The sequence below is a fragment of the Triturus cristatus genome, chromosome 4_2 (genome assembly GCF_964204655.1).
Source record: "Triturus cristatus chromosome 4_2, aTriCri1.1, whole genome shotgun sequence".
Lineage (NCBI taxonomy): Eukaryota > Metazoa > Chordata > Amphibia > Caudata > Salamandridae > Triturus > Triturus cristatus.
The window spans coordinates 468,149,163-468,175,637 of record NC_140586.1 but is presented as its reverse complement, the minus strand read 5'-3'; the positions used below and the strand labels follow the sequence as shown (position 1 = coordinate 468,175,637).

Here is a 26,475-nt window from a genome sequence, read left to right as displayed (position 1 = left end):
AAGGTATATCACCAAACTCGTAATCCTGTGTTGTCATTTTAAACATTAATCATAATAAAAAAGTAATTGTTAAAAAGAAGAAAATGTCAGCCGTTATAATTCGTTGTAAGTTGGGGAATTAATTCCCCTTGAATACTGAGGGTCCCTGGGGGCCAACTAGCCCACCAGGTACCTCCAGTATGCACCAGGGCTAGTTGGATCCCAGGGACCCTCATTATTGAAGGGGACTTTATCCCCCAACTTAAAACGCGCCACGGAGCGTGTTTGCACACATGTCAACTCAGGCCCCTCCTCCCTTCACCTCTGTGCAAACGTGCCCCGTAGCGCGTTTTAAGAGGTAGTTTTAATCCCCTGCCCTATTATGTACTAGGGACTTACAGAGGAGGTCATGCTAATCACAGGGTTACCCCAATGCATAGCGTTCCCTAGTGTTTGTAGGTGTTTTCACTGTATTCTAAGTGTCTTTTAGCATAGCACTGGCTCTAGGCTTGGTTAGCCAGAGTCAGTACCCGTCTGAAAAAGTTGTGGGCACAGGATGATTTTGCAGCAAGGCCTCTTTCTGCTCCTCTGTTGGTTCTTTATGCACATGTTCTGCTTCTTTCTGCACTTTTCTTCATCTTTGTGGACTTCTGTTGCCTCTTTCTGCATTTCTTTTGCTTCTTTCTGTGCATTTTTTCTTCTTTCTTCAGTTGTCCAACCTCTGTAGGCATAGTTAGAAACTAGCATTTAGAAAACCTTAGAAATTCACTTTAAAAAAACATAGGTTTCATGCACGTTATAGTTAGAAATTAGCATTTAAAAAACCTTAGAAATTCACTGAAAAAACCATAGGTTTTAGAGAAAGTTAGAGTTAGCAGGACATTTCACTCGTACAAAACCAGTGAAATTCCCCTGTTATAGTTAGTTCAGCTAACTATAACTCGCGCCCCTGCAAGGCACTGCTGATGACGTCACATATTACATCACTGATGACATGGTCAGTGACATCACTCATGACATCACTGATGACATCTCAAATGACATCACTCATGACATCACTGATGACATCATCCATGTGATAATTTGATGCATCTTCTCAAACCCTAATTAAACCTTTGATACAACCACTCTAAATTACAGACTGCCATTCTCAAAACCATATAAACTCCAACACCAATAATTACATACCCACTCACCGATTCTGAGGTTTACATACAAATCCACTCACTCACCCGTACAGTCACTCATACTTATGGTCACTCAGTACAGGACTATCATATGCACTCATACGCCTATATAGACACTCACACACCACCACTCATCCATAAAGGTACTCAGACACCTAGTCAGTCATGCACATAATTAATCACACTGCCATTTACTCACCTACACAGTTATACACACACCAGCTCAATTCCTCATACAAATACTAGCACATTCTTACTCTCTTATACAATCACTGATACAAGCACACACTCATCCATACAGACACTCTCACTTATAGCCATTTATATACTCCAACACACATATATACTGCCTTTCACATATGTAGCTGCTCACACATGTACCACTGATATATATTCACTCACTAACACACCTATACACACACTCACCCACCCATACAGTCCATCACAGATGCACTCTTGAAACCATACACCCAGTGACTCACCCACTCACACATCTATGCACAGAGTCACACACACCCCACCCACACAAACACTCAGGAACCCATACAGATACTCAGAGAACCTACCAATAACTCATATAGACACTCATGTAGCTATACACGAACCCATGCAGCCGCTTACACACCAACAGACAGACAGATACAGACATTCACACAGTTTAGTCACTAACCCATGCATTCAGTAAGATACATTTAATCACTCACTGATAGAGTCAGTCACGCACCTAGTAAATCATCCATTCAGACACTTATACACCCGCTCATTCTTCAATACGCCTTTCCCTATATATATTAAACATATTTAAACTTTACAGAAACACACAGTCACTGGATGATGTCCTCAGTGATGTCATCAGTGATGTAATTTGAGATGTCATGAGTGATGTCACTGACCATGTCATGAGTGATGTAATATGTGACGTCATCAGCAGTGCATTGCGAGGGCGCGAATTATAGTTAGCTGAACTAACTATAACAGGGGAATTTCACTGGTTTTGTACGAGTGAAATGTCCTGCTAACTATAACTTTCTCTAAAACCTGTGTTTTTTTTCTGTGAATTTCTATGGTTTTTTAAATGCTAATTTCTAACCAAACGTGCCTGAAACCTTTGGGTTTTTCAGTGAATAAATGCGTGATAAAGACATACATTGTAAAAGCATATGCGTTCTAAAAACCTGCGTGGTAAAAATGTGTGGTAGAGGTACAACAAGGTAAAAACCTCGTTGTTAAGGCTGTTTTCCATCAGGGGATAAAGTAGTGACACACAACTGTGTGTAGTCACATCTGCAGTCGTAATGGTAATCAAATGTGTTGATAATTACGACCAGCACTATGCCTCACTGGTATAGATGTTGACTTTCCTTCAAAGGTGGCAGCAATGAGGAACTTTGTTTTGGTACTTACAACAGGTAGGACAAGTTAGAAGTGAGAAGGGTAATGGAATAACAGAAAATGTGCTTGATTTTTCTGTGTTTACACAATGTAAAACATCCCCACGGACTAGGTTACACTGATGTACAGACATTTTGAAAAAGGTTAAGTGAGTAACACCAAGAAGTACAGGGATATTCACTTCCTGTACCTCCACCTTTCTTTGAATTTATGCCTGTTCTTTGGTTCTGAATCCAAGACATTAACCGTGTGTGTCGCTCTTCCATCTAAAGCCAGGCACAGGTTAAAAAATGAAAATATAAGTTGATGATAGACATGACATGCACCCAAAATCTGCAGCATGTTCTGGGGTGCCTGGAGAGTGGTGTTGCATGGTGTATTCTAGAGCCATGCGCAGTGGGTTCTGGCAGTTTGGGAATTTGAGTAGAATGTGGCTAACAGCAATGCCAAGTGCCAAAAGTACAAAATGGTAAAGGGGGCACAAGGTGAAAATGGATATTGGATGAAGACCTGCTTTTCACTTCCATCCGATTGTGCTGGTGGCCCTGTTGCAGAAGTTGTTAGGAACACACTAGTGTGGAGTAGAAACAGAAACTACTTACTTTGGTTAGGGGTTAAAGGATATCATTGCAAAAACGAAATAATTTATGGAAAAAAAGCTTTGTTAAAGAGGAGTAATGGTTCTTTATGCAGAAAAGAAACAACATTTGTTTTAAATGACCAAATAATGTTCCCTAAAGACTCTCATATGAAAGTGTGTTATGATTTGAATGCAAACCACAAAACACAGTAATATCTGTCAGTTATAGTGAGCAATAAATACAATTGTGGTTGTTGGCAATGCAGTGGGCACAGGCGGTAGCGTTGCCCATGTGCAGGTTGTGACAAAGGCCCATGCTCTCTGTCCAGTGCCTTCTCCATAGTGTTAGAGGCTGAATGCCATACCAAATATACACAAATAATTGCACTGTTTGTAGTGTCAGCGAGATCATCAATTACTCACTTACGATGTCATATGTGATGTCACTGATCATCATGATGACCATCCAAAACCTAAACTCCATTAGAATGTACAAGTTAATGATAACTATGCAACCTTAACGCCCAAAATGCCTGCTCGTGACTTAATACATAGCATTCCCCTGCCAGACAGAACAGCCATAAAGAAACGCAAAAGACTGGCCATGATTGTCCCTCCCAACACAGTGAGATAATAGCAAAGACAACATAGACCTCCTTCAGTAAAGAACGGCAAGAGGTGTGCAAAAGGGAACATCCGTCACCCGAAAAGCATCCTCTTCTTTGGAATTTTCTGAAGCCAGCCTTCACCTCATTGCCATTTGCCATTACTTTGCATCATGAAATTACGTGCAAGAGGAACACGTCATTGGCCTGAGGATAAAGCATCATGCTTTGGTCCCCAATATTGCCTATTCATGACATACTACCATGATATACTGTCACGCAAAAAACAGCTAGTACAAAAGTCTAGAGAGTGTTTCCATGAGCTTCCATAGAGGCACTTGAAGTACACTTAGCATTCCAATAAAAGTGACGTTATAACGGGATGAGGTTTGGACATGGTACGGGTAAGTATTAGAAAGTGGATTATTAGTAGTGATAAGTAGTGACTCACCACTACTAATAAGGCCACAAACACATTAAGTGGGTCAGTCAAAGTCTCATTAAATGATTTCCTTGCTCAGCCCTTGGTAGATGGCAGCAAGCAGGCAGGCGTAACTTAAGAGACAGGTGTGTAAAGCATTTAAAAACAACAATACATTAAATAAGTAAGACACAACACACAATAAAACTCCACCAATTTATACAAATAGATTATATTTTTTATAAACAAATGGGCACCAAAATTACAAAAATACAAATCAGCAACCCAGAGAAATGACTTTTTAAAGAATAAACTCTTTCTAGTGCTTAAAAACCTATAGCTCCACTATGGGACATCATGTAGCGCTTGACTTGCACAAAGTCACAATTTGAGGCTTACCCTACGATGGAGCCCTGGTTGGATACACAAAGCGGGAAGCCTTCTGTAGGATTTTTCTCTCGACATCGAGTGGTCCCTTCCAGCAGGATGATTTTGATGCAACAGTTTCGGATTGCTTCTCTGCGAGGCCTCGGTCAAATTCTGGAAGTCTGGAGCTCTGGAGCGTTCAGCAGGACAAATCTGAAATCTTGGCGGGGACACAGTTGGAGGTAGCCAGCTTTACTCTTGACTTCAAGGCAATCACATTATGGAGCTTTTTGACAATAAGTTCCCAAACTTTCACCCACCCCTGGACCCAGGCAGCCACCCTCTACACACTGAACGCCACCGTACACAAGCCCCTGAGAATCCTCCTCCTCAACGTATGCTCCCTACACAGACACGCCATAGGAATCTCGGACCTCCTCAACACTCATTCGCCTGATATCGCCTTCCTCACAGAGACCTGGACCAACAACAACTCCTCTCCCGATGTCGCAACCAACATCCCTGACGGATACAAGATCCTGTGGGAGGATCGCCCCAACCGCCCAAGAGGAGGCTTCACCATCATCCACAATTTCTCTCACCAACTAACAACCACCAACTCAGATGAGGCCTCGCTCCTCATGGAACTCTTTCACTTCCAGATACCGCCCAACCCTAGAACGACGCTCCACAGAACACTCGCCTACAGACCTCCTGGACCCTGCACACCTTCCACCAACATCATCGCAGACTACATAGCTCCCAACACCCTTGCTTCCATGGACTACATACTGCTCGGAGACCTGAACTTCCACCTAGACAACCTCAGCAATCCCAACACCACAGCCCTCCTAGAGAACCTCACCAACATAGGACTGAAGCAACTTGTCTCCACCCTCACAAACACAGGAGGACACACACTCGACCTCATCTTCGCCAGAGGAAACAACATTCACTGCATCCATTTCTCCTTGTTGAAGCCCACTGCACACAAATGCTTGCCCCACCTCCCACACAGAAACTGGAACAATGTCTCCGAAGTACACCTCACCTCCGCCCTCAGCAGCACTCCTCCCCCTACTATGACATACGCCAACACAGCAGCAAGCAACCTCCACCAATGGATCACCAACTGCGCCAACACTCTCGCCCCCCTCCAGAACTCCACAAGACAACACAACATGAAAGCCACCTGGTTCACCACAGACCTCCGAGAATGCAAGCGATCTTGCAGACAAATGGAGAAAAAGTGAAGAAACAGCAAAACCCCGGAAGCACGCTTTGCCTACAAGGTGGCGACCACGGCACACCACTAACTCATCAAATCAACAAAAGGAAGCTTTATCCAAGTCAGACTCCTCTCCAATTCCCACAACTCCAAGGAACGCTTCGCCATCATACAAGAATTAGAAAGACCCAACAGCGTAGCAACTGACATCCCTCCCTCCCAAGACCTCTGCAATAAACTTAGCTCCTTCTTCCACCGCAAGATCAAGGCGCTCTATGACAACTTAGATGACCAAGACCATGGCACTGCCTCAACACCCCCCCTAGAAACACCATCCAACTGACCCTCCTCATCTGGACCCCTCTCACCACAGAACACACTGCAAAGAAAATGAAAAGCATCCACTCCAGAGCACCTACTGACCCCTGCCCTCTGCACATCTTCCACAGGACCGCCATCGCACCGGAAATACGCCGAACTATCAACTGCTCCCTCGAGACCACCACATTCCCCGATGATAGGAAATGTCCTAAGTCAAAGCCCTCCTTAAGAAGCCCTCCACAGACCTGACGGATCTCAAGAACTTCAGTCATCGAGAAAGCCATCAACACCCAGCTAGCACACTTCATAGAAACCAACAACATCCTAGACACCTATCAATCCGGATTCTGCAGCAACCACAGCCCGAGACCACCCTCATAGCCACCACTGACGACATCCATGCCCTCCTCGACCAAGGACACACAACAGCCCTCATCTTCCTGGACCTTTCAGCAGCCTTTGACACCGTCTCCTACTGCACACTAGCCACCAGACTCCACAATGCTGGCATCCAGGGAACAGCCTTAGACAGGATTCGATCTTTCTTCTCAGGCAGAACACAAAGAATAAGACTCCTGCCCTTCCTCTCCGAACCAGCAGAGATCAGATGTAGTGTACCCCAAGGATCATCCCTCAGCCCCACGCTCTTCAACGTCTACATGACCTCCCTCGCAACCATCCTCAGAAAACACATACTCAACATAGTCCCATACGCCGACGACACTCAGCTCATTGTCTCCCTCCCAAGGAACCCAGCATCACTAGGCGCAGTTTCAAAGAAGGGATGAAAGACATTGCAACCTGGATGAGCAGCAACTGCCTGAAGCTCAACTTGTAGAAAATAGAAGTCCTCATGCTCAACTCCACACTCACCGCATTGGACAACACCTCGTGGCCCCCCGCCTTCGGAAACCCACCCACCCCAACGGACCGTGCACGCAACCTCAGCATCATTCTCGACTCTTCACTTACCATGAAGCACCAGATCAATGCCGTGTCCTTCACTTGCTTCAACACCCTCTGCATACATGCCAAGACCATCAAATAGATCCCCCCCAATGCCAGGAAGACCGTCACCTAGGCACTCATCACCACCAGACTGGACTACGGAAAAGCCCTCTATGCTGGAATCAACAAAAAACTCCTCAGCAAACTCCAGACTGTCCAGAACGTCGCAGCCAGAGATCCTCGACAACCCCTGACATGACAACATCACCCATCACCTCTGAGACCTCCGCTGGCTCCCCGCCGAAAGAAAAATTATCTTCAAACTGCTCACACACGCCTACAAAGCCCTCCATAACACCAGATCCCAATACTTCAGTGAACGAATATCCTTCCACACCCCCAAGAGAGACCTCCACTCTGTCGTCCTCGCCCTAGCTATGGTCCCCACATCCACAGGGCCAGAGCAGGTGGCAGATTCTTCTCCTACCTCGTGGCCAAAACCTGGAAGGAACTCCCTCACCGCATCCGGCGAAGCCCGACACTGAACCAATTCAGAAAGGACCTCAAGACCTGACTTTTCGAATGACCTACAGAGTTGCTCGCACACCCTCCCCCGTGCCTTGAGACTCTCACGGGTGAGTAGTGCACTTTAAAACCCCTGATTGATTAATTGAAACTTCACCAAACTTCTGGAACTTCTTCCTGACTACAATTCCCACAATGCACCTTGCCAAATCCTTAAAAGTCCACTACACACACTCCAAGATGGGGAATCTTGGTGGAGATGATGCAGGTGGGCTCTGTTAACCTGTAACTTGCAGGGAGTCCACTCCTTAATCCTTCTTGAAGCAAGGCAAAGTCCTTAGGGCTGTAGTACCAGATTGGGCAGCAGGTGTAGTCCTTTGGGTGCAGATCCAAATTGCAGCAGGGCAGTCCTTCTTTTCCTTTTAGTTTCAGGCAGCTGATCTGAGTAGCAATTTATTAACAGTTTCTGAGCGTCAAGCAGGAGGGCACCCCTGACCAATGGGATGCAGGGTGCCTCCCAGGTGTATGACCACTTCCTTCAAAGTGTAGCATATTCTTGTCCCAGAAAGCACCATTCTCTCAAAATCCAACATGGAGAAAGTCCCTCCTTTAGGGTTAGATCTGGCTACGCCGACCCACAGGTGTGGCTACATTTCACCAACACACCTCCTCCAACCCCCTGTCTAATCTAATTACTGAGTCTCCGGTGTGGCTGGGGGTGCAGGATGTGGTAGTCAGCCTGTGCTGGTCCCAAACTGTCATTCTCCCTTTGAAGACCAGTTGGCTCCCCACCCTCTTCCTGCCTAAATTTCTCCACCCACACAAAGTTCATTGTCTACTCTGACAGAACACTTCACACCTCATCAAGCAGCTCAGGCTCAGCCTGGGAAAGACAGGTCCTTCAGAAGAGGGCAGCTGGATTTCAGCTTACAGAAAAGAAATGTAATAACTTATTTTTTGTAATAGTTATTATTAATATATAACAGTGGCAAGTTGTTAGATTTATCTTAACTATTAGATACCCTGAAGTATATTTTAGGTGGCTCCTGTCAACATTTATACTTAAATAAAATATCTCAATGTTAGCCTATGGAGCCATTCATGACAATGGGGAAAAACTGAATTGGCAATTTTCCCCTCACGAGGGCTTATAAAACATATTTTATAATGTTCCTGATAATAGTTAAGTGGCACCCTACCCCGGAACACCTAGGGGAGACTGTAGGGGTGACTTATATATATATATAAATCCAAAGTCGAATTTACAAATACATTTAAGGTAAAGGCAGGCTGAAAGGCAGTGCTGCCTTTCAAATGAGAGCAGGCACCAGGGTAGTGCACACTTAAGTGCGTAAAGTCTACTTGGCCTCTGAACCTACATGCCCTATTATGTACTAATTTGTATGTCCTTATAATCAGAGCACTGGCCTTGGGCCTGGTAAGCAGAGTCCAGGGTGCAGTCAGAGTCCGCTACCACCAGTACCAAGCAAAACAAGCATTTGCAATGAGATCGGATTTATTAAAGTTAGCGCTGTTGGCGTTGTAAATTAAACCGTTTTTTACTTATGTTTATTGTTTGTAGTCAAGTGGATGTATTCTTTTTGTAGTGGAATTATGTGGTATGGATTGGAATTGTTAGTTGTGGAATTGTGTGGGGTGCAATTGTGTGGTGTGGTGTTGAAATAAGAGGCATAATGTAGAATTCTGTGGTGTGGATTGAGTCTATGTGGTGTGTAGTGGAATTATGTGTAGTAGAGTGCAATTTTGTGCAATGGAATGGAATTGTGTGGAGCTGAATTGTGTTGTGTTGTATTGTGGGCATTAAGTGAAATTATGTTGAGCGGAATTATGTGGCATGGTGTGGAATGTTGCTATTTGGCATGGAGTAGATTTATGTGCAGTGTAATTATGTGGCAGGTAGTGAAGTGTAATTATGTTGTGTGGCATGGAATTGTGTGGCATTGAACTGTGTGGTGCAGCATTGTGTGGAATTGTGTGGCATGGAGTGAAATTATATGGATTGTAAATATGGGGCACGTAAAGGAGCTGAATTTTGTTGAGTGTAATTATGTGTTTTGGAGCTGAGTGGATATATGTGGAGTGTAATTATGTGGTGTGAAGTTTAAATATGTAGGTTACAGTACAATTTTGTGTAGTGGTATTATCTGGAGTTGAATTGTGTTGCATGGAGTGTAATGGAATTATGTTGCATTGGGTGATATTTTGTGGGGAGTGATTATGTGGCATGGAGTAGTGTGAAAATTTGTGGAGTTGAATTTGATGGACTGCCATTATGTGGCATGCAGTGGAATGATGTGAAGTTGAATTGTGTGGTGTGGAATTATGAGATGTTGAAATGTGTTGTGTAGTGGAATTATGTGGTGTGCATTTGTGTGTTGTGGATTGTGTGGCACATAATTGTGTGGCATTGTGTTGATTTATGTGGAGTTGACTGCATGTTTTTTTTTTTCCAGAGTTTTATATAGCGCAAACTTGACCCGAATCCAATCAGGTATCAGAGCGCTTTACATAGCACCAGTTACATTACATGAGGACACAAGAGGAGATAATCAAGCATTGGCATAGGCAGATGAGCGAGGAATTAAGTGGGTGGAGAGCAGTTGGGGTGATAAGGGAGACGGTACAAAGGAGGTAGAGAGAGGGAAAAAGGGGAGGCAAAGAGTGGTGGTTGAGAAGCAGTGGGTGGGGTGAAGGGTGGCAGGACATAGAAACAGTGGGTACGATGTCCTCCCCTGTTTTTCCACTGCTGCTGTATGATTTAGATCGGGCAGTATCAAAGTGTGTTAATTTCCCAACGTTGTGAAACTTCTTTCTGTTTTAAAACACAACAAGCTGGGCATTGCAGCAATTATGAAGAATAAGTAAGCCAACTGCTGTTGCAAATGTGGTTTAAAACAGAGAAAATGTACACATACTGAGAAGACTTATAACTTGGGTCCTTTGAAAATACACTACACAGACACAGCACAAGGTGCCCAGCATGACAGCCACTACGAGATTTTGCATTTCATGGAAATATACATATTAACCACCTTTGGTGTTGCATGTTACATATTTACAAATTTCCATCTGCCATCATGCCAAATGGAAGAACCCCACGAACACTGGTAGCAGCTTCTTGAGCTCTTGTCCACTACTAACCTGAAAGCTGCTTGGCCATGTTTACAACTAAGTATCATGCTTCCTGCCGCCACAGCTGAGCAACCCATTCATATCAACAGAACCAGCTCAGCACGCCATGACTGGAATATTTCCGATCCTGCCACACCGAACCCCACACCTCTCACATAGACCAAAGTATAACCCACATCTGATCAACTAAGCACTTTTTGAGCTGCCTAGTAATCCAAGGAGCAGCTGAGTGATTAATAACCTTGCCATTGGCCTACGAACTACGGACTATGGAAACATCTTCTACGCCGATATCAACAAGTCTCTACTCCTCAAGCTCCACACAATACTGAACACCGCAGCCAGACTCGTCCTCGCCATCCCTCGACATGAGCACATCAGCAAACACCTACGGAACCTCCAATGGCTCCCCGTCGAGAAGAGAGTCACTTTCAAGATACTCACCCATGCCTACAATTGCCTCTCCAACACCGGACCCCAATACCTCAATGAGAGAATCGCCTTCCATGTATCCAAAAGAAACCTCCGATCCACCAACCTCGCCGAAACCCTGTGCATCCGTAGAGCCAGAGCAGGAGGAAGAGCCTTCTCCTATATCATGGCCAAGGCCTAGAACGAGCTCCCGATCCACATTAGATGCGCTCCCTGCCTGAATGCCTTCAGGAAGACCCTTAAGACCTGGCTCATCGACTGAACGGAACTGCTGACTCGCCCCAGCGCCTTCAGACCCTCACGGGTAAGTAGTGCACTTACAATTCCCTGATTGATTGATCGGTATGAAGCACTATATAAATTCTGCAATATTAACTCCCCTGAAGTAAAGGCATGATAATATAATAATGGCGGATATAATGTCCAGTCGAAGTAGCAGTTAGTGACTGCAATTGCGGGGCTGCACAAACACAAATGACTTGTTTGATGTTGAATCAAAAGTCTCATGAAACCGGCCACTCTTCAAAGTAACTTAAAATGTTATTTGACTCAGTGCTGTAACTAACTTACCTAGTAAAGAGCTGGAGGGGCAAATATTTGCTCAAATAAGGGACACCCAAAATATTGCACAGGGTGGGAGGGGGAATTGAGATAATGCCGGTCCCCCACGTTGTGATTGAAAGCGGGCACCCGTGTTGTTAATTTTAAAGCACATAAGAATAAAATAAAGCGCTGCCATACTGCCTAAATAAACACAAGCGGTTCCAGCTGAAGCAGCGCATGTTCTGCCTGCAGTAGGTGAAAGAGAAACTCAATAAAGAAAACAATGCTTACAAGACTAAATAACATGTACCGTGTAACATCCTAAGTAAAGGGGCCAGTAACCAAGGGAGTTTACAAATGAAGACAAGGCGGTACTAAGGAGGGACTAACAAGCCTATTAAGAAATCAGAAGCCAGCTTTTATGAAGGACAAAGACACAAGCCAAAAACAAATATGGGCAGAGAGTGGGCATGGCTTCTCTTCCATACTCAACTACAACAGCTCGCCAGAGCACCGCATGCGCACTGACTCAGGCTCGACCTAAAAATGGGGGTGATCAGGGTAAAAAGGATGACTTTCTCGCAATAAGACTGGTTAAGGTATGATTAAGGTATGGGGAACTTTAAAAGTAAACAACATTGGGAATTCAAAAAACAAATAGCCCAAGTATTTTTTTAGAAAGACCCAAAGAGTATACTTTTGAACAACCGTGAATATTTGACATGTGAAGACCTTTAAAAATTCCACCTTATCCATATGAACTATCAAGAAACCCAATCTAAATACAAAACATTGTGTTTGCCTGGTCTAGAACCTGTATAAAACTGAAGCATGTTCTTCCTTCCAAGGCTCTCATTACAAGCAGTCTGGTGAAAGGTGTAATATTTATTGTAGGTGATAAAATCCTTCTATTGTGCTGAGCTAAAATGTATCGTGTGCAATATATACCAGCCAATTATGATGTTTTTTGGGAATAACGTGTATTTGGGTTCTTACTGTTCCAAAATCTTCATGTTTCAGTAAATACAGAGTATCTCATTTACAAGATTTTGATGCTGGGCAGTGCAATAAGTCAATTTGCTGCACTGCCCTGAGTCAAAAGAAAAGGACGGGAATGCGCCGTATCTCTGAGATATGGCGCATTCCTGCCCTCTTTTACTGTGCTGATGTACAAATGGCTGCCTTGCGGCAGCGCAGGTATCCTTGCACCATGGTGCAAGGGTGTCTGAGTTGTTGGAATGGTGTCCCTTCCTGCACAAAAACAATCAATGGAGGCGTTTTCCTATTTCTATGTGTGTTGCAGAATGCAGAATGCAGCCCACATAGAAAGAGGAAAAAACAAGGAGGAATAAAGTTATTTCTCCTCATTGCGCCATCCTTGGGGAGGTGTATGGTTTTGATGCATCCCTAGATTTATGCTATATTGTGTCAAAATCCATGGACTTGTTAGGGAACACCCACTGCAATGCCTATGGCATGCTTCACCCACGTAGTGTGAGACAACGCAGCAACTTGTGCTGCGTTGCCTCACACCCTATCTAAGAGGCCATGAGAAGCCACGCAGGGAGGCTTTGCGTGGCCTCATAGATATGATTGAGAGGCCTGCACCACCGACGCATCATTAAAAGTAAGTGACGCTCTACCCTCTTGTAAATGAGGCGCTGGGTGTTTTCCCTGATAAATATCGCCAGGCTTGAGCTGCTGGTATTAATCACAAAACCAATAATTGTTAAATATGTGTGATCACGAGACTTATCTGCCATGCCAAAATTAATGGGGCTCCTCAAAAAGAGGGCCTAGGCTTCTTTGCTACAAACCCCTGATGGGCATATGAAGACAAATCAATATTTTATAAGACACCGCCTGTCCCCTTCTCCGCTCCTGAAAAGATTTTAAGAGGGAGAGTTATGTTCAGCACTGGAGTGAAACACCGTCGCATAGTTATCCCTTGCGTATGCTAATACTAAAAAAAAATCATTCCTAGAGGTTTTTCCATGTGTAAATGTGAAAATATGTGCACTGTTAACTTTGACAGCAATCACAAATCGTTTGTCACGCATTTCCCACCCTTGTCTGCACACTTGACTTAAGCCTAAATGATCCTGGGGTAAGAGGTATAAAAATATGGGCAATCTGGGGCGAATTTGTAGGTCATCTGCAGAATGAGGTGGAAGATATATAAAAAAATATACTTTTCGTAAACAACTCTGAATAGGCATCCTTTCGTGAATAAGTCAGTTTTCGAACCCATGGTATGCTACACAGAAATGGCCACGGAAAATTTGCATAGGGAGGTTTATACTAAACATGAGAAGCCTCCGGATGCAGTAAAAGTGTCAGGCCTGTTAGGAATGGGCTACTGACTGTGATTGAGATGCACAGATGCACAATCTGTGATCCATCAGTGGCTCCCCATCCTTAAATGAGGTATGAGAACCATAAGTGGAACACAATATTTACATTTTACTTTTGCTTTCAGCCCCTCAGCAGTTCTTCTTCTACTCCATGTTGCACCACTTCCCTCGTGATAGCATAGAAAAAGGCTGGAGTAAATGAATGGCATTGGAGTTAGCCCTGCCCCTGCCTGGTTGACCTTATTAACAGACCATGCCTGTTCACTAACTAGCAATCCGCAACTCCACCCATGACTGTATTTATCCAGACAAGTTCACATCCTCTCCCTTTGCCACACCTCTACTTTCAACCACCACATCCTCGGACTATTTGACTACATCAATGGAAAAACCTCCCTTCGTTCAATCTGTATAATGCAATTATTCCACTGATCAGAAGAAGCTAGTAAAGTACCTTTCATGAGAGTGCCTACTTCAGATGGGTTTAATGAGGGGTGAATTAGTGTCAGAGGAGCCCAGCATTCTATGCCCAGGTTCCTCCGTTTGGGTCTCATCACTGCATGGGGGGGGAGGGAGGGGGGTTGGGAGTGGGAACTGACAGCTGACAGCTGTAGGCTAACAGGTGTTTGTACGATTATTTACATGCAAGTTGAAAAAAGAGCACCTAATGTGTTATTTGTGATCCCAAGTGTGAAATGCAAATAATTCACTTTACAGGACCACTGATATCTCTTCTCCAACTGCTGCATCCCCTTCATAGAAACACAAGGAAGGCTACCTTTTTATTAGCCTGTGGCACTTTTAGTGGTAGGCTATCATTATAGCTCCAGGACTACAAGTCTCAGCATGCAAAGAAAACCAGACTGAATGAGTTGCACATGTGACAGGATATATTGCTGGAGCAGAGTTTTCTGTTTGAAAATTCGCTGGTTTTTGAAGCTCTGGCATGTCTATTTGTCATATTAATTTTCTAATTACTAATAATTAATTATTTGTCTTGTGCAAGTGTGTTTATATTAATCAATCCGTTTGTCCTAATAAGAGAGAGTTACACGTGGGTGCGCATAAATGTGCTGTTTAACAATAACGTGCGTGTTTTCATGTTTAAACGTTGCTATGTGCTGTTTATTTTTGAGCACAAAACGCTTTCCGAATTAATGCTTTTTCTATGTTGCAAGTGCTAGATAGATGCATACACATAAGGGTATTAGTGGGGTTAACACTGTTTAATCACTATGCTGTGGTAACGTTGTTTTTGTTTCTTTTAATTAAGATGGTCTATTGTGGCCTATGGTGGCCTAGTTAAAGATGGCCGATTTTGTAAGCCTGGCCTCGATTTGAAAATAGAAAACTGTGATGGAAGAGAGCCCTGCTGAATATGGTCCTGAAGTCAGCTGACCACAGTCCTTGCTTGCCTTGTGAAATTTTCCGTGAGGACATCAGCAGCCGGGGTAATCTTCGAGTGAAATGGAACGTCCTTGGCAGCCTTGGGAAAACAAAGGAGCCTTAGAGAAAGACTCGGAGCATTGGTCTCATTGCCGAGGAGAAGTAGAACTAACAAGATACATTTGTGATTCTTGGTTCCTGTTCCGTAGTCTTTATTTTGTGATTTTTCCTGAGCGGAGATTTTCGAATGTAGCAATGTTACATCCTTTCCTTCTCGCTCTGCTCAGCGGTCCAGCGGACATTACAACTTTTCTATGTATCTTTCTTTTGTTTGATTCAGTATAAGAATTGTTAGCCTAGAGAGGGTTTTGCCACTTGCCATTTGCCTTTGCCGCGTACCGAATCTGCGCTGCTGAGGATTGATGCTGAAGGGACTTCGTCTTGAGAGACTTTACTGAGAGACTTGTCCTGACCCGTTCTGACATTTAGCTAGAATAGGTAACTATGAGAAAAATGATTTATTCTGCTTGATGGTTTCACTTGACTAATTTCAGATAAAGCAATATAATTTGAACATGGTGTTGGATATTATTTCTTGTCAATTATTGTGAATTATATTTTGATTATTGCCGTATAGGTTGTATAGATTATGTTTATGGACAGTCTCAATAACCAGGTCTTATCGACCTCGATATAGATGCAGGGTGACTAGGAGTTTTCTTTCCACAGGTTTATTGCTAGTAGAGTATTTGAGCGTATGTTAGTGAAATGGGCCCTAGCGTATGATGAATGTATGTGCGTGTAACTGTGAGATTACTCTATCTGTGGTAGTGGGAATATTATACACACCCTGATCTCTATCAATAGCACTTGCGATCTCCGTTCTGTTTTCCTGTGACACAGTGCACAGTAAACGCAATGCTGGTCTTTTTGGTCTCTCTTAGATGTAATTTGTTAAATATAAGTTTTTGTGGGATATGGCAGTGTGACCCTCCTGTGGTGGTGGGTGCAGTATTGTAGGCCTTCAGCACTCTGGTTCTGAAAATCTGGATGATTGAATTGTATTCAAATTGCGTTTATATAGTACTTATTACTCCATATGAGGTGTTGAAGCACTTTATGCCAATTAGCACACTACTCCTAAACCCAAATTAGTGGTTAGTCCATTGTTTATTGGGATACGTCTTGTGCACTGAAGGAAACCATTCCATTTATTTATGCCAGTTTCTTTATGGTCAAAGTGAGAAGCAATAATTGATGGAATTAACAGACACTTTGTTAGTTTGCAGAGGTATGGCTTCGAAGAATGATATACTAATTAGACAGCGATGCCCTTTACTGAGGAGGAAGCATGGAGAAGGTGGAAAAAGAAAGATATGGCCATTCAGAAGAAATAAAGGAGGAAAATCTTGAAGTATAAGTCAAGGTCGATATTCCATGCAGGATTTTAGGAATATAATGAACAGAGTTTTGTTTTTAGATAGCATGCAATCTGTGGATGTTAACCTGTAGAAACAAGTATTTGCACTGCAATCGGTCTCGCATTTGGGACCTTATATGTATTTAGCTATTAGCCTGGGTGCTGCCAATTCTACTGTTCTTTAACATGGAGGGAAAATAAGCACCAAACTGCGTGACATGCCAGGTATGGGAACACATGGAGAGAAATATTGCCTTTCAGTGAAAATGGTATAGTCCAAAGCTCTGTTTTTAATATAAAATAAGGGCCTTCGGTGGTCATATCACTGAAAATACAAGATTAAATAAAAAATTATTGTCTACGGGTGCTCATGGAAGACAATATCTATGGACTGGAATCTAGAGCATGTTAAAATGATTCTGGTATTTTACTGACCTCTGCTGGTTTTTTTCTATCAAGAAATTTAAATAAAGGCAGTTGCCAGAAAAATAAGAAAGTCCCTCAGCAGGAAGCAATTCTGGTATTTTACTGACCTCTACTGGTCATTTTCTATCAAGACAGTTAAATAGAGGCAGTTGAAGAAGCAGAAAGCAATTCTGGTATTTTACTGACCTCTACTGGTCGTTTTCTATCAAGACAATTAAATAGAGGCAGTTGAACAGAAAAAAAGTCCCTAAGCAGAAGCAGACAATCTCCGGAGTCCACAGAGTACATACACATATAAGTATATTCTAAAGTATATACAAGAGGTCTCGAATGGTCAACCTAAAAAAACAAAAAAAAATCTGCTACAAGACCAACACATTTTTTAAAAATTCTGCTTTAAAGGAATGCAGCTTTTAACAGTGTTTCTAGAAAAACATTATTAACTTTTAAAGATTTGTTAGACATAGTTTTGCAGCAAAAACATCTCCAGTATTATTGAGACTCTTTCACAAGCAGGTGTCAAGCAGTGCAACATTTAATTACATTCCAATACCTGAAATCACGATCTGACATCACGATTGCGAATGTTGAGGTCTAAAATTATTCGAGGCATATGATGTAATTTCTGCACCTCCAAACTGTACAGATTGCAATCAATACTTGCAAAGCCAGAAATGATCCACGCATTTACCTAGTACAGCATTACTTTAAATGCTATTGTATTACAGTTTATGTATAGTTGAAAGTGATTTGCATAAACTATTCATAAAAACCCAGTGGGCCTGATTTGCATATCTAAGTTATATTTTTGATCAAGTTTATGTTGAAAGGTCAAATAACATTTCCACTGTTAACCACATCTAAAAAGTCACGGAGGGTAATGACTGCACTCCTACCATGTGTGCTGCTGCCAGAGAAAAAACACATACTTTATAAATTATCTAGTTTTCTAAGACACTTTAATAGCATTCCAGTGTCAAGTGTGTGCTCCTGAAAGTTCACATTTAGTCAGCTGGATGAAGAAACAAAATGATCACAGCTGCTGGAGGACATGCAATTTATTTGTGGAAGCATATAACTCCTGCCCAATCAACACATGTTTTCTGGGCTCCCAGCACGTAGGCAGAGCTAAAGCCTCTCTCTAGTGAGTCTCACATAATTGTCCAACATCAACTGCGCTGTCAATCCTGACCATTTCCAGACAACAAACACAAATGGAATATCATACATTCCCCATTGAAATAAAGTTATGTCATTATCTGTGATAAGTATAGCAAATACTTTTAGACATAAATGAACCACAGGTCAAGCAAGTGGGCTTTTTCGTCATGGGATCCATCTACATCCTATATACAGTACCTTTTGGTAAGCAATGAAATCCAACTTTGACTGGAAATGTTTTATGTAGGACACAGCCATTCAGGCACTGTAGCACTGGCTCGACTGAGTAGCACGTCACTTCCTCCTCATGGTCGTGATGGGTTCCCAGTTTAACAAACTGGGGATTAAAGTTGCAACCTAGTGCAAGAAAAATGTACGAAGAAAGTGTAGGGTCATGTTATTTTGTTAAACTGTTCAAAACCTTTCAAATGCGTTTTCATGCAAATCTTGTGAGAGACTCCTTTAATTATTCATGTAATCCTTTCCTGCATCTCGGGTTGCAATGAAAAATCTTGACATATTAATAAGGTTAAAATCCCTGAGAATTATAAATATAATATGCCAGACAATGTTTTCCATTCTATCAATGACATAAGGTCTTGAATTTAAAACTTTGACATCGTGATTATAATTATCAGAAATTGTCTCAGTGAAGTGAGAAACTAAGTTTGGAATTAGCAATGTAAATTGGAATAATAATAATCATATTCACAGTCATCTGCTGTAAGCATATGACACAATACGAGCATCCTTTCAGAAACAGTGGAAATTATAACACCAGACGTACATGGCAAACAATATGAAGTTATAAGATGCCACTCACCAGAGCACAGAGAATACTGCCTGATAGATACAATTAACACAGGCGACAAAGGCATTAATACCAACAGATAGTACACTGTAAGTAGCTAGCATTACTATTATACACAAGTCTGCCCAAAGTAGTATTTGCCACTGAAGGTAAGAGCAGCTCTGAGTTGGGATTAAAAGCGGCCAGTCCTGAAACAGCTGTCTCCATCCAGAGTGTGGGTTAGGTTTGAGACCTATACCCAATGTGAGAAAGTGGATTATTAGTTGAACTGGATAGTAGTCCTCTTCAAGTAATAAAGGCACTTTTCCCTACCAGGTCCAAGGGGGTCTCAACATTTCAAGCTGAGCTCAACCCTTGCCAGATGTAGCACAGAAAAGGCAGGCTTCACTTAAGAGAACATTGTAAAGTGTTTATCAGTAGCTAAACAGTTAAAAAGTAGAAAGCACAACACAATAAACATCGCACTCCATTAAAAAAATAGATTAATTTGATGAACAAATAGTCTAAAAAATGACAAACATTTGATGTAGGGAACCACATACATGATTTTTCAAAGTTTTGGATTATTCTAGTGCCAGAAAGTGCAATGCACCAACCGTGGGTATCTGGTTGAGTTAGACCAGGTCAAAGTCAAAGGTTAAGGCCCACCACGATGGAGCATGAGCTGGATACAGGGACCAGGTCTCAGTGAATTCTTCTTTGTGTGGACTTAAAAATCTTTCTAGATGTTGGGATCTTTTCGGAGGGGCAAACAAGAAAGTTGAGTTTGACCAACAGTTTGATGTCAGAGACTGCAGTCCAGTGGTTATCTCTGGTTCTTTTTCCAGAATGTTTAGAAAAGGTTTCTAAGAGTCCAGTCTTGCAATTTTTTGTTAGGGGGAAGAGTGCACTCTAACATAAGCCAAGGGGCCACGGTAATTTGGACACCATTTGGGTTTAGACACAATCGCCAAGAAGCAACCAGCAGGGTCCAGGTTGGGTTCAGTAGGGATTTGGCTTTCTTGTAGGTTTTGTATTCATGTAGCCAAAAAGGAGGGTAAGCAACTTGCCCTTGGAGTCCACTCTTCTGTCCTGGGCCTAAGATGGGAGCAGGTCCTGCCCTAAGGTTTTCTCTCCACAGGTTCAACAGCAGGTGCAATTCTACTTCTGTCTTCCACGGGTCCAGCATTTTCTGAAGAAGGTAGTGAGGGGACAACATTTATGCCCAGTGTCACCTTTGCATTGCTTCCTAGGTGATTTACTGTAAACTATCCGACAGGGCCCCACTCTACCTAAAACCAACATGGCAGAACCGTTCTTTCCCTGTGCAGAGCTCTGGGTACAAACTAGGAAAATGAAAAGACTTCCCCTGCAAACCAGTTCTAGAACAGGTTTTTCCCAACTGGAATTGGTGCCACTACAGTTTCTTGGACAATGACAGGAATAGGCCTAGTTGTGAGTTACATCTGGCTGTAACAAGAGACGCCCATTTCAAGGTTTGTGCAGATAGAGGGCACCTCTTTCAGGCCATCCTGTCAGTGGGACACACCTCCTCCCAGCCAAGGCACTTTTGTTCCCTCTCCTTCAAACCACTCAAACCACCTTGCAGGGGGCCAGAGGCCAGCAGACTCCCATGTGACAGTCGGAAATGTTGGATTTGGGCCTTTCTACAGGGTCATCCCCAAACATTTTGCCCTTTGCCTCCTATTTTTCTGACCCTGTTTTTGTTGGCTATAGGAATCTGGGCACTTTAACACTGCTAATCAGTGCTATAGTGCATATGGCACATTTGATTTACTGCTAAGTCCCTAGAAAAGTGCACAGTGTGTGTCAGGGCCTGGAAATCAGATGCTACTAGGGGGCTTGCAGCACTGGTTGTGCCACAAACATGAGTAGCCCTGTAAATGTGTCTCAGACCTACAACTGTAGTGTCTGCGTGTGCAGTTGTGCACTACCATGTTGCCCTGGCAAGTACAACCTCTTGCCAGACCAATTGCCAGGCCTAAACCTTCCCTTTCCTTACATGTAAGGCACCCCTAAGGTAGGCCCAAGGTACCCCCATGGGCAGTGTGCAGTGTATGTGAAAAGTAGGACATGTACAGGTGTGTGTGACATGTCCTGATAGTGCAATACTTTATATTTCGTTTTTCACTATTGAAAGCCACCTGTCCCATATGCTTATTATTAGGGCCGCACTGTAACATTTTTGGTTCAGTGACTAAATATCGAGGGACAAAATATCGACTATACAAAAAATCGACACTAAAATATCGAGGGACAGAATATCGACTCCCTATCTACAAACAGGTAAGTACTAAAATATCGATTCCAAAATATAGACTGTCAAAATATAGTTAGCCAAAATATCGATTTTTTTAATGTATTAAAAATAATATAAAATTAATTAAATATTAAAAACAATTAAATAAAACATACATAATATAATATAAAAGAGCTTAAAATGTAAATATAATATAAGTAATTTTAAAAAGTCAAGATTTTGTTGGATACTGAGAGCGTAAAAATTACTATTCCCACTCCAGTGAGTGCAACAGTAGGGAAAGCGTTGGATAGCGTAGGGGTAACAATTACTATTCCCACTCCAGTGAGTGCAACAGTAGGGAAAACGTTGGATAGCGTAGGGGTAAAAATTACTATTCCCACTCCAGAGAGTGCAACAGTAGGGAAAGCGTTGGATAGCGTAGAGGTAAAAATTACTATTCCCACTCCAGTGAGTGCAACAGTAGGGAAAACGTTGGATAGCGTAGGGGTAAAAATTACTATTCCCACTCCAGAGAGTGCAACAGTAGGGAAAGCGTTGGATAGCGTAGGGGTAAAAATTACTATTCCCACTCCAGTGAGTGCAACAGTAGGGAAAACGTTGGATAGCGTAGGGGTAAAAATTACTATTCCCACTCCAGAGAGTGCAACAGTAGGGAAAGCGTTGGATAGCGTAGGGGTAAAAATTACTATTCCCACTCCAGTGAGTGCAACAGTAGGGAAAATGTTGGATAGCGTAGGGGTAAAAATTACTATTCCCACTCCAGAGAGTGCAACAGTAGGGAAAGCGTTGGATAGCGTGTAGGTAAAAATTACTATTCCCACTCCAGTGAGTGCAACAGTAGGGAAAACGTTGGATAGCGTAGGGGTAAAAATTACTATTCCCACTCCAGAGAGTGCAACAGTAGGGAAAGCGTTGGATAGCGTAGAGGTAAAAATTACTATTCCCACTCCAGTGAGAGCAACAGTAGGGAAAACGTTGGATAGCGTAGGGGTAAAAATTACTATTCCAACTCCAAACAGTGCAACAGTAGGGAAATCGTTGGATAGCGTAGAGGTAACAATTACTATTCCCACTCCAGAGAGTGCAAAAGTAGGGAAAGTAATGATTTAAATTAAATATAAGATGACATTAATTATCAATACTGATAAAAAGTTAATTAAAAATGATTACCAATTAATAACAATTAATTACCATTTAAAAATATTAATTATCAATTGATAAAAATGTAATACCAATTAATAATAATTAATTACCAATTACAAATTAATTATCAATTATCAATACACATAAATAAAAAATTAATTATTTACTTTATTACAATTAATTTACTTCCCACCCAATTCCCCTACAAACCCACAACCCGCTCCTATTAATAACAAATACAATTAACATAATTATCAATTAATCAATTAATATAAATTAACTACCAATTAATAAAAATAAATTACCAATTAATAATTAATTATCAAAACATATAAATATAATTAACATTTAATTAACCATAATTAAATTACTTCCCACCCTATTCCCCTATAAACCCACAACCCGCTACGGAATTAAATTACGCAATAATTAAATTACATAACATTCATTTGTTTAAATAAATTAAACATACATTACAACAATAATACATCATTTTAACACATATACTACCATACATAACACAAAAAAAAAATCGATATTATGGTAATCTATATTTTAAAATTCGATATTATGGTATTCGATATTTTTAAGGTCTATATTTTGGTAATCTATATTTTTAAGGTCTATATTTTGGTAATCGATATTTTGTACCCCAATTTCGATATTCTGACCTATCTATATTTTGTAGAGTCGATATTCTGTCCACTCTATATTTTAACTTCGATAATCTGGGCAGTCGATATTTTGGAATCGATATTTTGGGTGTTTACCGTAACATTTTTACATGTGTAACTCGCATTAGGGGCACAATAGAAAAATTGATATTGGGCTCTCTGAACTCAGAATTTATTAATGCACATTTTGGTAAAGGTGTTTTTTAAATTCTGTGTTTGAAGATGCCACTTTTGGAAAGTGGGCTTTTTCTTACATTACCATTCTGTGTGCCTCTGGCTGTTTGTGCATTCAGCATCTGGTGTTTGAGTAACAGGAGCTGGGGTGTGCATTCACTCTAGACATCCACTGAGGGGAGTTGAGGTGTGCCCTGCCTTGCCTGGGTGACTCACTGCAGGGCTGAATAGACCTGGTCTGCATTTAGAGTGGTGGGAGGAATTTTGCTGGCACCAGAATAGGCTATGTCTCCTTTTTCACAATGCCCCCTGTGGTCATTCTGCTCCAGGCAGGATAGGACTGGTTCGGACTGGGTTCAGAGAAATTTATACAAAGAGAACAATGACATTTTGGGGTATAAGAATTACACCTAAAACCCCAGGACTTTAGATTACTTCAAGGGACAAGAAGACCCTGCCAAGAAGAAGAGCGGAAGGACTGCGTGAGGAGTGCTACCTTTTCTGATGTGAGGGGTGAATTGGCCTGCGGTTGCTGCTTCTGTATGTGGTGGAGGAAAAGGACTGACTCTTTTTACCCTGCTGTGGTATCCTGCTTGTGAAGGACTCTCCAAGGTCTTGCGTGTGCTGCCTCCTGTTTCAGAAGACTCAGGGACATCAAAGCCTTCCTTCTGGTTGCTACACCTGATTCTGAGGTGTCTGGTTCTTCACTTGGTTTAACACCTATGGTGCTTTTCTTCATGCCAAGGTCTGGTGCTTTGCTTTATTGTGAAGGTTAATGCTGTAGTTCTGTAATCCCCTGCCCTGCTGAGGAGTCTGGGAACCATTGGTGAGGTCACTGTGCGATTTTGTTTGGAAAATCATGTGCGTTACTGGGAAAGTTTCTGCGTCGGACCAGAAAACACCTGGTGCGAGTTCAGGATGTGAAGCAGCCTGTGGAGTGACCTTGATGCCATCACTGTGAGAAGTTGGTCTGGTATATACTGTCCACTAGTTATAGTGGGCACCTTGTACCAGTCCAAACAACCCTTATTGATGATAGGTTTAAAGTCAACCTTTATTGAAAGCTATCCTAGTGGTAACTATGGACAGCAGCCTTCAGACTAAGGTGCCGATTAGGATCCTGGAAAAATTTTCCCCAACCCAATTGAATCTGGACTTTTTTCCGTACAAATGGTAAAAGCGCCATACAAACTGCCAAGTACGATTCGTATGGGAAAAAGTCCATACGAATCGCATTGGGAAAATTCCCCCACACGTCCTCGGGTCGGGAAAAGTCTCCGACAGGTCCCCGGACATTTTTACGTACAAATGGGAAAACTGAAGTCCCAATGCGCAATTACGATCCGTCCCATCCGTCCGATTGTACAACTGCATGGAAAAAAGACCGTCCGGAGCGAACACCCATAGCATCCATGGAGATGTCCAAACAAGTGCCCGGTACGCGCCATACCCCCCCCCAGCCCCCCGTATGTACGGAGCGTACCCACCAGCCCCCCGTATGTACGGGGCATACCCCTGTACCCCCCAGCCCCCCGCATGTACGGAGCATACCCCCTGGGGGTCCGCACTGTACATACAGGGGCTGGGGGGTACAGGGGTATGCCCCGTACATACGGGGGGCTGGGGGGTACGCTCTGTACATACGGGGGGCTGGGGGGTACAGGGGTACGCTCCGTACATACGGGGGGCTGGGGGGTACAGGGGTACGCCCCGTACATACGGGGGGCTGGGGGGTACGCTCCGTACATACGGGGGGCTGGGGGGTACAGGGGTACGCCCCGTACATACGGGGGGCTGGGGGGTACACTCCATACATACGGGGGGCGGGGGGGTACAGGGGTACGCCCCGTACATACGGGGGGCTGGGGGTACGCTCCGTACATACGGGGGGGGTACGGCACGTACCGGGCCCCCTAATCAGCTCGCATCGCCGTGTACTTAGCTTTTCCGGCACTTTTTGGGTGCCGTAGAAATATTCCCATCCGGACTGCAGTCGGTGCGAATCGTAATTGCTGGTACGTAAAAACATGCCTAACTCCGTCCGGACGTCACGTCCGCGGTGTCCCGGATCACATTTGTATGTATTTTTCTGTCGGTTGGTCTTTTTTCCGATTCGTACGGAAATGGTGTTTCCGTACGAATCGTAATTGCATGTTTGTAAAGTTTTACAACCCGGTACGAGTCGGACGGAGAAAACGCTCCAACCCACGGTTTGTACCGGGTTTTTCCAGGATCGTAATCGGCCCCTAAGTCTTGAAGGAGTGTAAAGCAGCTGGGTTTACCAGATTATAACCTCTTGAATCACTACATGAAAGGAGAACCACACAAGGAATATATAAAATATATGTATTTATTTCTAAACACTCACTACTAATCTCATTATGAGATTAGAGTCCAAGATACACAATAATACAGTTCTAAAATGACAGTAAATAGCACAATATACAATGGGCCCTAGGGGTGAACCAAACCATATATTAAGAAAGTGGTATAAGAACCACGTCTTGACTAGACACAGTGCCTAGAGCACGTAGAATCGCTGGGAACCCAAGAAACCACCCAAGGCAGTGACACAGGAGACACATGGGGGACGCATGCAGTGTGAGAACAAAGGCGCGAGCCCCGTACTATTCTATGGGAAAGTCGCAGTTGGAATTTTAGAAGTTAAGGACACTTAGGAGAGGACTTTGAGAAAACCCCTTTAGACTTAGGGGGTTCTAGGGCCAGCACCCTAGGGAGCACCGGAGTATTCGAGTTACCTCACCCAGGGAAGCCGGGTGCATAGGTGTCAAATGGTGTCGGGAATCGTCATTGATTTCAATGGCGATCTGCTGCAAAGTGCTGCTGCCGGGAAGAAGAAAAGTGTCCGGTGCGATCCAAGCCTGGATTGAAGATCAAAAGAACCTGAAAGCAGAGGGGACAGAGTCTGGGTCACTTGCTAGTGACCAGGGGCACGATAGACGAATGCCCACCGATGTCGGGT

At 43.0% G+C, this 26,475-nt stretch overlaps 1 protein-coding gene across 4 annotated transcripts in view; it reads right to left on the bottom strand.

Annotated features, from left to right (window-relative positions):
• LOC146834561 (vitellogenin-1-like) overlaps window positions 1–26,475 on the bottom strand; it is a 977,187-nt gene that overhangs the window by 59,813 nt on the left and 890,899 nt on the right. For all 4 annotated transcript variants that reach the window (XM_085601961.1, XM_085601964.1, XM_085601963.1 and 1 more), the window contains one exon: window positions 18,626–18,784. In XM_085601961.1, coding sequence (XP_085458087.1) covers window positions 18,626–18,784 — 159 coding nt within the window. The remainder of the gene's footprint in view (window positions 1–18,625; window positions 18,785–26,475) is intronic.